The sequence below is a fragment of the Rhinoderma darwinii genome, chromosome 8 (assembly GCF_050947455.1).
Source record: "Rhinoderma darwinii isolate aRhiDar2 chromosome 8, aRhiDar2.hap1, whole genome shotgun sequence".
Lineage (NCBI taxonomy): Eukaryota > Metazoa > Chordata > Amphibia > Anura > Rhinodermatidae > Rhinoderma > Rhinoderma darwinii.
Genome location: NC_134694.1, coordinates 2589179 through 2607514, shown reverse-complemented (window position 1 = coordinate 2607514; position 18336 = coordinate 2589179). Strand labels below are relative to the sequence as shown.

The 18336-nt window shown below is 45.6% G+C and overlaps 1 protein-coding gene across 9 annotated transcripts in view; it reads left to right on the top strand.

Annotated features, from left to right (window-relative positions):
* The window catches only part of LOC142659005 (collagen alpha-1(V) chain-like), a 286189-nt gene extending 268498 nt beyond the window's left edge, over nt 1–17691 (top strand). For all 9 annotated transcript variants that reach the window (XM_075834646.1, XM_075834645.1, XM_075834647.1 and 6 more), the window contains 2 exons: nt 8436–8669; nt 16168–17691. In XM_075834646.1, coding sequence (XP_075690761.1) covers nt 8436–8669; nt 16168–16314 — 381 coding nt within the window. In that variant the 3' untranslated portion in view covers nt 16315–17691. The remainder of the gene's footprint in view (nt 1–8435; nt 8670–16167) is intronic.
* The last annotated feature ends 645 nt before the right edge of the window (nt 17692–18336 follow it).

Genomic DNA, 18336 nt, shown 5'->3' with positions numbered 1-18336 from the left:
CCACAAAGTCGCCATATAACTGATGTGACGGCCAGCAACGACCACAAAGTCACCATATTACTGATGTGACGGCCAGCAATGACCACAGTCACCATATTACTGATGTGCCGGCCAGCAATGACCACAAAGTCACCATATCACTGATGTGCCGGCCGCAATGACCACAAAGTCACCATATTACTGATGTGCCGGCCAGCAATGACCACAAAGTCACCATATTACTGATGTGACGGCCAGCAATGACCACAGTCACCATATAACTGATGTGCCGGCCAGCAATGACCCCAAAGTCACCATATTACTGATGTGCCGGCCAGCAATGACCACAAAGTCACTATATTACTGATGTGCCGGCCAGCAATGACCACAGTCACCATATAACTGATGTGACGGCCAGCAATGACCACAGTCACCATATAACTGATGTGCCGGCCAGCAATGACCCCAAAGTCAACATATTACTGATGTGCCGGCCAGCAATGACCACAAAGTCACCATATTACTGATGTGCCGGCCAGCAATGACCACAGTCACCATATAACTGATGTGCCGGCCAGCAATGACCCCAAAGTCACCATATTACTGATGTGCCGGCCAGCAATGACCACAGTCACCATATTACTGATGTGCCGGCCAGCAATGACCACAGTCACCATATTACTGATGTGCCGGCCAGCAATGACCACAAAGTCACCATATTACTGATGTGCCGGCCAGCAATGACCACAGTCACCATATTACTGATGTGCCGGCCAGCAATGACCACAGTCACCATATTACTGATGTGCCGGCCAGCAATGACCACAGTCACCATATTACTGATGTGCCGGCCAGCAATGACCACAAAGTCGCCATATAACTGATGTGCCGGCCAGCAATGACCACAGTCACCATATTACTGATGTGCCGGCCAGCAATGACCACAAAGTCACCATATTACTGATGTGCCGGCCAGCAATGACCACAAAGTCACCATATTACTGATGTGACGGCCAGCAATGACCACAGACACCATATTACTGATGTGCCGGCCAGCAATGACCACAAAGTCACCATATTACTGATGTGACGGTCAGAAACGACCACAAAGTCACCATATTACTGATGTGCCGGCCAGCAATGACCACAAAGTCACCATATTACTGATGTGACAGTCAGCAACGACCACAAAGTCACCATATTACTGATGTCCCGGCCAGCAATGACCACAAAGTCACCATATTACTGATGTGCCGGCCAGCAATGACCACAGTCACCATATTACTGATGTGACGGCCAGCAATGACCACAAAGTCACCATATTACTGATGTGCCGGCCAGCAATGACCACAAAGTCACCATATTACTGATGTGACGGCCAGCAATGACCACAAAGTCACCATATTACTGATGTGCCGGCCAGCAATGACCACAAAGTCACCATATTACTGATGTGACGGCCAGCAATGACCACAAAGTCACCATATTACTGATGTGACGGCCAGCAATGACCACAGTCACCATATAACTGATGTGACGGCCAGCAATGACCACAAAGTCACCATATTACTGATGTGCCGGCCAGCAATAACCACAAAGTCACCATATTACTGATGTGCCGGCCAGCAATGACCACAGTCACCATATTACTGATGTGCCGGCCAGCAATGACCACAAAGTCACCATATTACTGATGTGACGGTCAGCAACGACCACAAAGTCACCATATTACTGATGTGCCGGCCAGCAATGACCACAAAGTCACCATATTACTGATGTGACGGTCAGCAACGACCACAAAGTCACCATATTACTGATGTCCCGGCCAGCAATGACCACAAAGTCACCATATTACTGATGTGCCGGCCAGCAATGACCACAGTCACCATATTACTGATGTGACGGCCAGCAATGACCACAAAGTCACCATATTACTGATGTGCCGGCCAGCAATGACCACAAAGTCACCATATTACTGATGTGACGGCCAGCAATGACCACAGTCACCATATTACTGATGTGCCGGCCAGCAATGACCACAAAGTCACCATATTACTGATGTGCCGGCCAGCAATGACCACAAAGTCACCATATTACTGATGTGACGGCCAGCAATGACCACAAAGTCACCATATTACTGATGTGACGGCCAGCAATGACCACAGTCACCATATAACTGATGTGACGGCCAGCAATGACCACAAAGTCACCATATTACTGATGTGCCGGCCAGCAATAACCACAAAGTCACCATATTACTGATGTGCCGGCCAGCAATGACCACAGTCACCATATTACTGATGTGCCGGCCAGCAATGACCACAGTCACCATATTACTGATGTGCCGGCCAGCAATGACCACAGTCACCATATTACTGATGTGCCGGCCAGCAATGACCACAGTCACCATATTACTGATGTGCCGGCCAGCAATGACCACAAAGTCACCATATTACTGATGTGCCGGCCAGCAATGACCACAGTCACCATATTACTGATGTGCCGGCCAGCAATGACCACAGTCACCATATTACTGATGTGCCGGCCAGCAATGACCACAGTCACCATATTACTGATGTGCCGGCCAGCAATGACCACAAAGTCGCCATATAACTGATGTGCCGGCCAGCAATGACCACAGTCACCATATTACTGATGTGCCGGCCAGCAATGACCACAAAGTCACCATATTACTGATGTGCCGGCCAGCAATGACCACAAAGTCACCATATTACTGATGTGACGGCCAGCAATGACCACAAAGTCACCATATTACTGATGTGCCGGCCAGCAATGACCACAAAGTCACCATATTACTGATGTGCCGGCCAGCAATGACCACAAAGTCACCATATTACTGATGTGCCGGCCAGCAATAACCACAAAGTCACCATATTACTGATGTGCCGGCCAGCAATGACCACAGTCACCATATTAGTGATGTGCCGGCCAGCAATGACCACAGTCACCATATTACTGATGTGCCGGCCAGCAATGACCACAGTCACCATATTACTGATGTGCCGGCCAGCAATGACCACAGTCACCATATTACTGATGTGCCGGCCAGCAATGACCACAAAGTCACCATATTACTGATGTGCCGGCCAGCAATGACCACAGTCACCATATTACTGATGTGCCGGCCAGCAATGACCACAGTCACCATATTACTGATGTGCCGGCCAGCAATGACCACAGTCACCATATTACTGATGTGCCGGCCAGCAATGACCACAAAGTCACCATATTACTGATGTGCCGGCCAGCAATGACCACAGTCACCATATTACTGATGTGCCGGCCAGCAATGACCACAAAGTCGCCATATAACTGATGTGACGGCCAGCAACGACCACAAAGTCACCATATTACTGATGTGACGGCCAGCAATGACCACAGTCACCATATTACTGATGTGCCGGCCAGCAATGACCACAAAGTCACCATATCACTGATGTGCCGGCCGCAATGACCACAAAGTCACCATATTACTGATGTGCCGGCCAGCAATGACCACAAAGTCACCATATTACTGATGTGACGGCCAGCAATGACCACAGTCACCATATAACTGATGTGCCGGCCAGCAATGACCCCAAAGTCACCATATTACTGATGTGCCGGCCAGCAATGACCACAAAGTCACCATATTACTGATGTGCCGGCCAGCAATGACCACAGTCACCATATAACTGATGTGACGGCCAGCAATGACCACAGTCACCATATAACTGATGTGCCGGCCAGCAATGACCCCAAAGTCAACATATTACTGATGTGCCGGCCAGCAATGACCACAAAGTCACCATATTACTGATGTGCCGGCCAGCAATGACCACAGTCACCATATAACTGATGTGCCGGCCAGCAATGACCCCAAAGTCACCATATTACTGATGTGCCGGCCAGCAATGACCACAAAGTCACCATATTACTGATGTGCCGGCCAGCAATGACCACAGTCACCATATAACTGATGTGACGGCCAGCAATGACCACAGTCACCATATTACTGATGTGACGGCCAGCAATGACCACAAAGTCACCATATTACTGATGTGACGGCCAGCAATGACCACAAAGTCACCATATTACTGATGTGCCGGCCAGCAATGACCACAGTCACCATATTACTGATGTGCCGGCCAGCAATGACCACAGTCACCATATTACTGATGTGCCGGCCAGCAATGACCACAAAGTCACCATATTACTGATGTGCCGGCCAGCAATGACCACAGTCACCATATAACTGATGTGATGGCCAGCAACGACCACAGTCACCATATAACTGATGTGCCGGCCAGCAATGACCACAGTCACCATATTACTGATGTGACGGCCAGCAATGACCACAAAGTCACCATATTACTGATGTGCCGGCCAGCAATGACCACAGTCACCATATTACTGATGTGCCGGCCAGCAACGACCACAGTCACCATATTACTGATGTGCCGGCCAGCAATGACCACAGTCACCATATTACTGATGTGACGGCCAGCAATGACCACAGTCACCATATTACTGATGTGACGGCCAGCAATGACCACAGTCACCATATAACTGATGTGCCGGCCAGCAATGACCCCAAAGTCACCATATTACTGATGTGCCGGCCAGCAATGACCACAAAGTCACCATATTACTGATGTGCCGGCCAGCAATGACCACAGTCACCATATAACTGATGTGACGGCCAGCAATGACCACAGTCACCATATAACTGATGTGCCGGCCAGCAATGACCCCAAAGTCAACATATTACTGATGTGCCGGCCAGCAATGACCACAAAGTCACCATATTACTGATGTGCCGGCCAGCAATGACCACAGTCACCATATAACTGATGTGCCGGCCAGCAATGACCACAGTCACCATATTACTGATGTGCCGGCCAGCAATGACCACAAAGTCACCATATTACTGATGTGCCGGCCAGCAATGACCACAGTCACCATATAACTGATGTGATGGCCAGCAACGACCACAGTCACCATATAACTGATGTGCCGGCCAGCAATGACCACAGTCACCATATTACTGATGTGACGGCCAGCAATGACCACAAAGTCACCATATTACTGATGTGCCGGCCAGCAACGACCACAGTCACCATATTACTGATGTGCCGGCCAGCAACGACCACAGTCACCATATTACTGATGTGACGGCCAGCAACGACCACAGTCACCATATTACTGATGTGCCGGCCAGCAACGACCACAAAGTCACCATATTACTGATGTGCCGGCCAGCAATGACCACAGTCACCATATTACTGATGTGCCCCCAGTGCTGCAGGATTATTATACGGGACGCAGTCCTGTAACTCTTTCACTAGCAAACAATTTCACTTGTTGCGGCGCAGACTGACACATCCCATATAGGAAACCCTAAACGCATTGTCCATATTTACTTTACATTTGATAGATCTACCGTATAATGAGTGTGGGGCTCATTCACATTAGTGTCTGTGCTGCTCCGAATCTGCCTTCTGCCGTTATTCTGAAAATGACAAATTTAATTCTCACAGAGACCAACACCAAAGACTTGGGCAGCAGCTGTAATTGTCAGAGGGCAGGAACAGCCGATACTTAGGGTTATGTCCACCTTAAAAGACACTTTGTTTCCTCTGGGAATGCATCAGGCTAATCCCGCAATGTTTTTCTATAGGGGATGTCAGTGTGTTAGACAGCACAAGACATCAACTTGACCTCCTGTTTTGGGTACCTATGATCTCTGCATGATGAAGATGGAACTAGAAAAAGGCAAATTGTTCCCTTATTATCAATTATGTGTCATTCCAATTGGAAAAAGTTTATAAACCTCAGCACAATTTACAGCTTAAATCTACATATAATGTGAAGACTATGATTAGAAAAACGTATCTGCTTTCTTCCAAAGCCGCAGCACACCAGTCATCAGATCGTGTGTGGTATTCAGCTGCAATATCACACACAACCCATGGACGCGGTGGCGCTGTTTCTGAAAAGCAGACATGTTTTTCTAATCCTGTACAAACCTCTTAATGATTTAGATTTTTCTTAGTTGGGTTATACCTGTACTGTCTTCTGGCACTGCCACGGTTCTTCTCTGTTTAGGATATCCTTAAACCATGACCTGTTCGTAGTAGTCAAGGCTGAGATTGAAAAACATTCGTCTTCCCAACAAACACTAATGTAGTGCATTGTGGGAAATGTAGTAGTTTGGCCCAGGAGCAGCTGTATGGACTTTAGTGTGTGTTCGCACAGTGATTGCAGCTCTGGAGGTGAGATGTAACCTGTAATGACGAGGACTGGAGATTTAACACTATAATGGCGGCCGGCTCTGAGCTCCTTATTATTACACTAGTGCCGTCTCGGTGGGCCCTGCAGTTTCATGGGAGGCGGTGGGCCCGGTTTGGTAGTCATGGAGAAGCGGGGAGCGCCTCTGCTCTCAATATCATAGGTACTCAGTTCAGCTCAGGGTGACTCCTTTGAAGTAGAAAACTTTGCAGCTCTTGCCGGCATCCGTGCCGCCGTGTGTCTTAACTTCACAGCATCTTTCGAGCCTGGCTCTATATATATATATTTTTTTCTTCTTCATGTCAATGTCTTTGCTATATAGCGATTTCTCTTAAGCCCCCACTTCATCCTCAGTGCTTCCTGCTTAGGAAACAGAAGCTGAAATAACTGCAGGTACCGTAAAACATGGTTTAAAGAAACAGCTACCAACACGTACGTAAAGTGAGACCCCCGAGCAGTAACCAGGGGGTCAGTGACACATCAGCAGAAGAACCTCCAGTCCTAATATGAGGCTTCACACCAAGCAGGTCCAGATATCACCGCAAACTCCATAAGGGAGAGCTGTGCGGACTCCACACGTGTTGTTAGCTGGGTCTGACCTTGCATGTGCCCTCATGTCCAGCACTCTTACTTCTCAGGCGGCGGAGCGCTCCCAGGACGGTTTGTATGGGTTTTACGTTGTATTAGTGGATAGTGTTGTATGACTAATTAATATTTCTTATTGGGAATCTGCTTAATAATTGTGAATAATTAGGATGTACTGTGTATATAGAGAATTAGGGTTACATGGGATGAACGAGTCATTGATGGTAGTGATGTCATCAATCATCCCATGTACAGAAAACTATTTTTCCCTTCATCCTCTATATTACAGTCACATACAGTGATATCTACCCTTCATCCTCTGTATTACAGTCACATACAGTGATATCTACCCTTCATCCTCTATATTACAGTCACATACAGTGATATCTACCCTTCATCCTCTATATTACAGTCACATACAGTGATATCTACCCTTCATCCTCTGTATTACAGTCACATACAGTGATATCTACCCTTCATCCTCTGTATTAGTCACATACAGTGATATCTACCCTTCATCCTCTGTATTACAGTCACATACAGTGATATCTACCCTTCATCCTCTATATTACAGTCACATACAGTGATATCTACCCTTCATCCTCTATATTACAGTCACATACAGTGATATCTACCCTTCATCCTCTGTATTACAGTCACATACAGTGATATCTACCCTTCATCCTCTATATTACAGTCACATACAGTGATATCTACCCTTCATCCTCTGTATTACAGTCACATACAGTGATATCTACCCTTCATCCTCTATATTACAGTCACATACAGTGATATCTACCCTTCATCCTCTATATTACAGTCACATACAGTGATATCTACCCTTCATCCTCTGTATTACAGTCACATACAGTGATATCTACCCTTCATCCTCTATATTACAGTCACATACAGTGATATCTACCCTTCATCCTCTGTATTACAGTCACATACAGTGATATCTACCCTTCATCCTCTGTATTACAGTCACATACAGTGATATCTACCCTTCATCCTCTGTATTAGTCACATACAGTGATATCTACCCGTCATCCTCTGTATTACAGTCACATACAGTGATATCTACCCTTCATCCTCTGTATTACAGTCACATACAGTGATATCTACCCTTCATCCTCTGTATTAGTCACATACAGTGATATCTACCCCTCATCCTCTATATTACAGTCACATACAGTGATATCTACCCTTCATCCTCTGTATTACAGTCACATACAGTGATATCTACCCTTCATCCTCTGTATTACAGTCACATACAGTGATATCTACCCTTCATCCTCTGTATTACAGTCACATACAGTGATATCTACCCTTCATCCTCTGTATTACAGTCACATACAGTGATATCTACCCTTCATCCTCTATATTACAGTCACATACAGTGATATCTACCCTTCATCCTCTGTATTAGTCACATACAGTGATATCTACCCTTCATCCTCTGTATTACAGTCACATACAGTGATCGTACTAGACCCTATTGTTGTAACCGTTTTGATGAGGTTTTTGCAATTAGATAAACGTTCAGTATTGAACCTGTAGATTTGTCTGATTCTTTCCAGCTGTCCTACGTGGATGCTGATGGAAACCCAGTTGGCGTGGTACAGATGACGTTCTTGAGGCTTCTCAGTGCCTCTGCTAAACAGAACATAACCTACAACTGCTACCAGTCCGTCGCCTGGCATGACGCTGCCACCAGCAGCTACGACAAGGCAATCCGCTTCTTGGGCTCTAACGATGAAGAGATGTCTTATGACAACAACCCGTACATTCAGGCCATCATGGATGGATGCGCAGTAAGTGACTCAGCTACATCTCTGTCTCATTTGATATCTGGCTGACACGCCATTTACTACAGTGCCAGGAGTTTACGGTGATCAGATTATTAGAGTGGCTTCCGGCGTCTTCAAAGACATTGTTGTGTGCAGTCTAGTGACATGAAAGCTTCTGGATATGGCTGGGCTGGCGGTGGTACAGTCATCTATTGATCAGCAGGACCATGTCAGACTGCAGTACAAAACACCAGACAAGTATTATTAGTTCTGACACAATGAAAAAAAAAACAAACATATTTTTTAATAGGAAATGAGTGCGGAGCAGCGGAGACTCCGGGACGTATTATCTGTTTACTATGGATTTATATTGTAAGAGAGACAGGAGATCCACCACAAGCCACTTCCAGTAATGTCATGTTCCCACACGGGATAATGGATGAAAAATCCCACAAAAAGGTTTATGTGTTTAACCGAAGAAGCCAAAATGGTTTTATCACAGCGACTTAACATTTACTTAACATGCGGATTATTGGGGGAGATTTACTAAGCAACTTGTGTAGATACTTTTCAAAAAGTATTATTAAGTGGCGTGACTAAAAAAAATCTTAACATGCGCCATATTTGTTAATGCCACGTGTGCCTTTTTGGCATAAAATACTTGTGAGACATGGCATAAGGAAAGTGTCTAGCAAGATGTGGTAAATTTATGTGGAGTTATAGTAGTGCCGCACACTAAGATGGAGGCATCAGGTTTAGGGAGGTTAGTAGATAGCGGGAACACAAGGAGCTCAGTTTTAGAAAGATTCCGTTTCAGATAAAGAGAGGACATGATGATAGAGACAGCGGACAGACAGTCACTGGAGGAGATGATGATAGAGACAGCGGACAGAAAATCACTGGGGGAGATGATGATCGAGATAGCGGACAGACAATCACTGGAGGAGATGATGATAGAGACAGCGGACAGACAATTACTGGAGGAGATGATGATAGAGACAGCGGACAGACAATCACTGGAGGAGATGATGATAGAGACAGCGGACAGACAGTCACTGGAGGAGATGATGATAGAGACAGCGGACAGAAAATCACTGGAGGAGATGATGATAGAGACAGCGGACAGACAATTACTGGAGGAGATGATGATAGAGACAGCGGACAGACAATCACTGGAGGAGATGATGATAGAGACGGCGGACAGACAATCACTGGAGGAGATGATGATAGAGACAGCGGACAGACAATTACTGGAGGAGATGATGATAGAGACAGCGGACATACAATTACTGGAGAAGATGATGATAGAGACAGCGGACAGACAATCACTGAAGGAGATGATAGAGACAGCGGACAGAAAATCACTGGAGGAGATGATGATAGAGACAGCGGACAGACAATCACTGGAGGAGATGATGATAGAGACAGCGGACATACAATTACTGGAGAAGATGATGATAGAGACAGCGGACAGACAATCACTGAAGGAGATGATAGAGACAGCGGACAGAAAATCACTGGAGGAGATGATGATAGAGACAGCGGACAGACAATCACTGGAGGAGATGATGATAGAGACAGCAGACAGAAAATCACTGGAGGAGATGATGATAGAGACTGCGGGCAGACAATTACTGGAGGAGATGATGATAGAGACAGCGGACAGACAATCACTGGAGGACATGATGATAGAGACAGCGGACAGACAATCACTGGAGGAGATGATGATAGAGACTTCGGACAGAAAATCACTGGAGGAGATGATGATAGTGACAGCAGACATACAATCACTGGAGATGATGATAGAGACAGCGGACAGAAAATCACTGGAGGAGATGATAGAGACAGCAGACAGAAAATCACTGGAGGAGATGATGATAGAGACAGCGGACAGACAATCACTGGAGGAGATGATAGAGACAGCAGACAGACAATTGCTGGAGGAGATGAAGATAGAGACAGCGGGACAGACAATCACTGGAGGAGATGATGATTGAGACAGCGGACAGACAATTACTGGAGGAGATGATGATAGAGACAGCGGACAGAAAATCACTGGAGGAGATGATGATAGAGACAGCAGACAGAAAATCACTGGAGGAGATGATGATAGAGACAGCGGACAGACAATCACTGGAGGAGATGATAGAGACAGCAGACAGACAATTGCTGGAGGAGATGAAGATAGAGACAGCGGACAGACAATTACTGGAGGAGATGATGATAGAGACAGCGGACAGACAATCACTGGAGGAGATGATGATAGAGACAGCGGACAGACAATCACTGGAGGAGATGATGATAGAGACAGCAGACAGACAATTACTGGAGGAGATGATAGAGACAGCAGACAGACAATTACTGGAGGAGATGATAGAGACAGCAGACAGAAAATCACTGGAGGAGATGATGATAGAGACAGTGGACATACAATCACTGGAGGAGATGATGATAGAGACAGCGGATAGACAATCACTGGAGGAGATCATGATAGAGACAGCGGACAGAAAATCACTGGAGGAGATGATGATAGAGACAGCGGACAGAAAATCACTGGAGGAGATGATGATAGAGACAGCGGACAGAAAATCACTGGAGGAGATGATGATAGAGACAGCGGACAGAAAATCACTGGAGGAGATGATGATAGAGACAGCGGACAGAAAATCACTGGAGGAGATGATGATAGAGACAGCGGACAGACAATTACTGGAGGAGATGATGATAGAGACAGCGGACAGACAATTACTGGAGGAGATGATGATAGAGACAGCGGACAGACAATCACTGGAGGAGATGATGATAGAGACAGCGGACAGACAATTACTGGAGGAGATGATGATAGAGACAGCGGACAGAAAATCACTGGAGGAGATGATGATAGAGACAGCGGACAGAAAATCACTGGAGGAGATGATGATAGAGACAGCGGACAGACAATTACTGGAGGAGATGATGATAGAGACAGCGGACAGACAATTACTGGAGGAGATGATGATAGAGACAGCGGACAGACAATCACTGGAGAAGATGATGATAGAGACAGCGGACAGACAATTACTGGAGGAGATGATGATAGAGACAGCGGGCAGAAAATCACTGGAGGAGATGATGATAGAGACAGCAGACAGAAAATCACTGGAGGAGATGATGATAGAGACAGCGGACAGAAAATCACTGGAGGAGTTGATGATAGAGACAGCAGACAGAAAATCACTGGAGGAGATGATAGAGACAGCGGACAGACAATTACTGGAGGAGATGATGATAGAGACAGCGGATAGACAATCACTGGAGGAGATGATAGAGACAGCAGACAGACAGTCACTGGAGGAGATGAAGATAGAGACAGCGGACAGACAATAACTGGAGGAGATGAAGATAGAGACAGCGGACAGACAATCACTGGAGGAGATGATGATTGAGACAGCGGACAGACAATTACTGGAGGAGATGATAATAGAGACAGCGGACAGAAAATCACTGGAGGAGATGATGATAGAGACAGCAGACATACAATCACTGGAGGAGATGATGATAGAGACAGCGGACAGAAAATCACTGGAGGAGATGATGATAGAGACAGCAGACAGAAAATCACTGGAGGAGATGATAGAGACAGCGGACAGACAATTACTGGAGGAGATGATGATAGAGACAGCGGATAGACAATCACTGGAGGAGATGATAGAGACAGCGGACAGAAAATCACTGGAGGAGATGATGATAGAGACAGCGGACAGACAATTACTGGAGGAGATGATGATAGAGACAGCGGACAGACAATTACTGGAGGAGATGATAGAGACAGCAGACAGACAATCACTGGAGGAGATGATGATAGAGACAGCAGACAGACAATTACTGGAGGAGATGATAGAGACAGCAGACAGAAAATCACTGGAGGAGATGATGATAGAGACAGCGGATAGACAATCACTGGAGGAGATGATGATAGAGACAGCGGACAGACAATTACTGGAGGAGATGATGATAGAGACAGCGGGCAGAAAATCACTGGAGGAGATGATGATAGAGACAGCAGACAGAAAATCACTGGAGGAGATGATGATAGAGACAGCGGACAGAAAATCACTGGAGGAGTTGATGATAGAGACAGCAGACAGAAAATCACTGGAGGAGATGATAGAGACAGCGGACAGACAATTACTGGAGGAGATGATGATAGAGACAGCGGATAGACAATCACTGGAGGAGATGATAGAGACAGCAGACAGACAGTCACTGGAGGAGATGATAGAGACAGCGGACAGACAATAACTGGAGGAGATGAAGATAGAGACAGCGGACAGACAATCACTGGAGGAGATGATTGAGACAGCGGACAGACAATTACTGGAGGAGATGATGATAGAGACAGCGGACAGAAAATCGCTGGAGGAGATGATAGAGACAGCGGACAGACAATTACTGGAGGAGATGATGATAGAGACAGCGGACAGACATTCACTGGAGGAGATGATAGAGACAGCAGACAGACAATCACTGGAGGAGATGATGATAGAGACAGCGGATAGACAATCACTGGAGGAGATGATAGAGACAGACAATCACTGGTGTTTTGTATTAGAGCAGGGGTGAGGTCACAGGAAGAGGTATATAATTGGGTGTCATCAGCGTAGAGATGGTACTGGGAGCCAAATCTGATGATGTCCAATAGGGGCTGTGTAGAGAGAGAGAAGAGGAGCAGACTTGGGACTGATCCCTGAGGAACCCAGATAGCAAGAGGAAAAGAAGTAGAACCAGCAAATAATACACTGAACGAGTGGTCAGAGAGATAGGAAGAAAAGCAAGAGAGAGCCACGTCCTTAAGGCCAATAGAGTGGAGCAAGTTAACCCGTTTACGACGAAGGACGGATATATCCATCCTGTGAGGGAGCTAGTTCCCGCATAAGAACGGATATATCCGTCCTCTGACCACGTGGGTACTGCCAGTGTACCCACGCGATCAGCGGCATGAGCATGGCTGTTATACACAGCCTGGCTCCTGCCCCAACTGCCGGAATCGAAGCGCTCTCCGATTTTGGCAGTTTAACCCAATAGATGCCGCTGCCAGTAGCGACAACGGTGTCTAACGTGTTTGACAGAGGCAACGAAATCACAGGGAGCCGTTGGGTTTCCATGACAGCCGGGGGCCTAACAAAGGCCCTCAGGTGTGCCATCAGCAACTGCTGAACAGGCAATAATGCTTTGGTGTACTAAGTATACCAAAGCATTATATCTGCAATCTAAATATCGCAAAGTGAAGTCCCCTAGTGGAACAAAAAAAGTAAAATAAAAAGATTACAGTAAAAATAAAATAAAACCACTTTTTTTCCCCAAAAATAGTTTTATTTAGTAAAAGTGTCAAAACAAATAACACATACACATATACGGTGTCACCGCGATCGTAACGACTCGAACAATAAAATTAACACGTTAATTGAACTGCCGGATGAACGGCATCCAAATGCAAAAAACAATGGCAAATTTTTTATTTATTTTTCCCATTCCCCCCATAAAAAATAAAAGTTAATCAATAAGTCCCATGTAACCCATAATAGTACTAATGAAAACTACACCTTGCCCCGCAAAAATCAATCCCACATACGACCACATTGACGGAAAAATAAAGAAGTTACGGCTCTTTGAATGCGGTGATACAAAAACAAGTAATTTTTTTCTAAAAGGGTTTTATTGTGCAAACGTAGGAAAACATATAAAACCTTTATACAATTAGTATCCGCTTAATCGTGCCGACCCATAGAATAAATGTGACGTTATTTGCGCTGCATAGTAAATGGCGTAAATTTATAACGTGAAAAATCAATGCTGGAATAGCTGCTTATTTTCACTTCTCTCCTAAAATAAAGTTAATAAAAGTTAATCGATATATTATAAGCATCTAAAAATGGTGCAATTACAAAATACAACTCATCCCGCAAAAAACAAGCCCTTATACGGCGATGTCGACGGAATGAACAAAAAGTTACAACTGTTGGAGTGCGACCGTGAGAAAACAAAAAATAATCCTTGGTCATTAACACGCAAAATGGCCTCGTCATTAAGGGGTTAAGTAGGAGTTGGTGGTAGAGGCTGCAGTGTGAAAGGCGGCAGAGAGATCCAGAAGAATCAGGAGAGGATTTACCCTTAGATTTAGCCATCAGGAGATTGTTGGAGACTTTAGTAAGGGCAGTTTCTGTGGAGTGTAAAGTGCGGAAACCAGATTGTAAGGGGTCGAAAAGAGAGATGGTGGATTGGGCGAGAGTAGACCAAGCGTTCCAGGGGTTTAGAGATGGAGGGGAGATTGGAGATCGGTCGGTGGTTGGCAGCGCTGGACTGGTCACGGGATGTTTTTTCTGTATGTCTGATACGTAGGCATGTCCTGAGGAGAGAAGGTTGTGGTCAGGAGAGGTAATAAAGTCAGATACTGAGCAGAGACGGAAGAAGAGCAGGTCAAGCGAATGCCCGTCCTCATGTGTAGAAGAATTAGTTAGTTGTGATAAGACCTAGGGAGGAGGATGAAGATAGAATCTGGGAGGCAGATGGGGAGATTGGGTTATCAACGGGGATGTTGAAGTCACCAATGATGAGAGTGGTTGTTTCAGAGGATAGGAATTGTAGATGCCAGGCAGCAAAATGATCTGGGAATTGGCGCGGTGAGCCCGGGGGGCGGTAGACGACTGCCAGTCTGAGGGTGTGAACTTCAAAGGAGGGAAATGTGAGTGAGAGTATCGGGGGGGGGGGGAATTACCCGGAAAGTGCATTGTGGGAAAATAAGTGCTTACCCCTCCACCCTGCCAGTTCTCAGGTCTGGGGGCTTGGGAGAAGCGGAGACCACCAGAAGATAGAGCAGCAAGGGAAGCAGTGTCAGGCAGGTGTAGCCATGTTTCTGTAAGAGGCAGGAGAGTTAGAAAGGAATAAGGCCTCATGCACATGTCCCTGCATTACGGAGCCGCAATTGTGGATAGTATAGGGCAAGTTCTATTCTATGGGCCATGCATTGGCCCGGGAGCCCGGAGCGCAAAAAAATAGGGCAAGTCAGTTTACGGGCCAGGCTACTCAAGAGTCAATGCGCATCTTGTTTGCGCACGGTCCGTGATTGCGGATGACTCTGCGGCCGTCCGTGCCCGTAATCCAGAGCGCACAGGGAGCCGAGACAGAAGGAGACATACAACGAATGGTGAGACGATTAGCAGAGTTTCTATGTGTGGCAGATAAGGGGTTGAGCTTAGCGGGAGAAAAGAGAGGACCAGGGTTGGGAGATGTCCCTGCAGCGGAGACCGCAGATGTTCAGTGATTTATAAGAGTGACTCTTGTGTTGAACAGTGGGGTGAGATGATTGAGGTGACTGGGAAAGTGAGGCGAGCTCGGATAATGTAGGTTTTGTGTACTATATATCTTTGTCCTGATGCGCTATACATATTGTTGGTGTTCAGAAAATATATAGGTTAATATCTCAATTACACATTATTTATTATACCTCGTTTTGACTTTTTTTTCCCTCTTTCTCTCCACTCAGTCTAAGAAAGGCTACCAGAAAACCATCCTGGAGCTGAACACCCCCAAAGTGGAACAAGCCCCTGTAGTGGATCTAATGTTCAATGACTTTGGAGACCCAACACAAAAATTTGGCTTTGAAGTGGGACCCGTGTGTTTCTTAGGCTAAAAAGACTACAAAAAAAAAATGTTATAAAAAAAATTAATAAAGATATACGTAAATACACTTTTTGTGGAGAAAAGAGGCCAATTGCATAACAGAACGCCAAGTTTCCAAATGAGCAACCTTGAAACCTCATCACAGCCTATTATTTGTCTCACATGCACGTTCTCCAGCTGGGACAGTGACGGCCTGACCCCCAATCTGCCCGGGTCATGGGCCTGGACCACCACGTATTAGACAAGGATAGAAAACCACTCGGTACCCACAGCCCTGGGATCACATGACCTAAACAGCATCACGTGACAATCATTAGAAGCACATGACTTATAAACCTTTTGAATGGTCTCTAAGACACGGATACGAATGGGAAGAAAACCGCAACACGGAGATGCTTGAACGTACTATTCCAGATTGACGCAAATTCGGACCACAAAGGGCGCTCCTCCGACTTTCTTTTTTTTTCCACTTAGTTCCTAAATTTCAATGCCAGTCTTCCTAAAAAAAAAAAAAACAAACATCACTGGGCAAATTGTGCCCGCTTGTCCCTTTGTATTAAAGGTGCTTATATTTTTGTATGTAATTATTTGTATTGTATATTATTGTTTTGTTTTTAAAGGAAAAAAAGTTGCCTTACCCTCAGCTTTAAATCCTGCATGTGACCTGGTGCAAAATCCGGTTCCTTCTGGCAAAGTGGTGGCAATATGTGCATTTCTATAAACACAGATTTCAGTTTACAAACCTGGTACGGTCCTGTGTTTCTTATCTCAATTTTCACGGAATATTTCCATTTTAGGATCAAATTAAAGGCCAAAAAAATTCTTAGGAGTTGCCGGCGATTTACACTCTGAGGTCTAAGCAAACAGGTCCCCCAAAACCCAGCGACCCCGGCTACAGACGGTAATGAAGCCGCGTTTAACGACTGATAGTAAATTTGTATAGACGGGAGATTATCAGAAGTACGGGAAATATATTTTTTTTTATAAAAACACGTACGTACGCCTTTAAGAAACGATCCTACTGTAGAGTATATAATGTATCCGGCTGACACGCTGCCACATTTGGGGTGAGCATCTCTAGATGTGAACGTAATGTCACCCGGCCGTGCAGTTACCACCTCCTCGTCTTTACCCCCACGCAGCGGGAAATTGCCTGTAGTAGGGGAGATCTTGTCAGATATAGGTGCTATGATGTTCAGTTTTTCCTGTGGTGCTAATTTTTGTTTTCTTTGTGAACTTGCTGACGGCGCTCCCCGGGGGGCGCTCTGCCACTATTTCCTGTCAGACATATGCCACACTCAATGCTAGCTACGAGATATAATGCATGTTTCTTTTTGTATTCATTCAAAATGTAGATATGGCGGAATAATAAAAAAAAAAAAGAAAACCAGAGCTGTATTGTGGTAGCTTCCCACGTGGCCTTCTCCATCTCTGTGTATGTAATGATTCCAGATTTATATTCAGATGCTGATTTTGGTGCTAATTTATGTTGTTTGTTTTAAAGTGTTAAAGAAAAAAAAAATCTGTGTATTTTCTCATGTGCTGCCTCGTGTCGCACCGTGAGGCCGGCGAATGTGCATACCAAACTGGTTTATATGGTTCCCAGTCCGGAGATCATGACCAGCACTGTACGAGGCTGGGACATCCGTGCACCTCACTGAACTAATAAATAAAAGGGACAACAAGTGCTTGAATTTGCCTCTTTTCTGAATGATAATCTGCGTCGCTGTGTCATGTAGGCCGGATCCACACGCATGTTATATGTCACATTTTTTGCTTCAAACCCGGATCCCCCCCCCCCCCCCCATATTTCTACAAATCATCACTTAGATCACTGAAGGACAGTAGAACCCAAGGGGGGACGGGTGTTGGGGTTTGGGTGCCGGATGTAGCCGCCATATTGCAGTCATGTGAAACCGGACAAAGTTTCTACAAACTGGTTCACCCCGAGTTTTTATTCCATTTTTTTTTAGGCTCCTACTTTAGGGGTTTTCATAGGGTCACAAATAGTCCTTTTGTTTTAAAATAACAG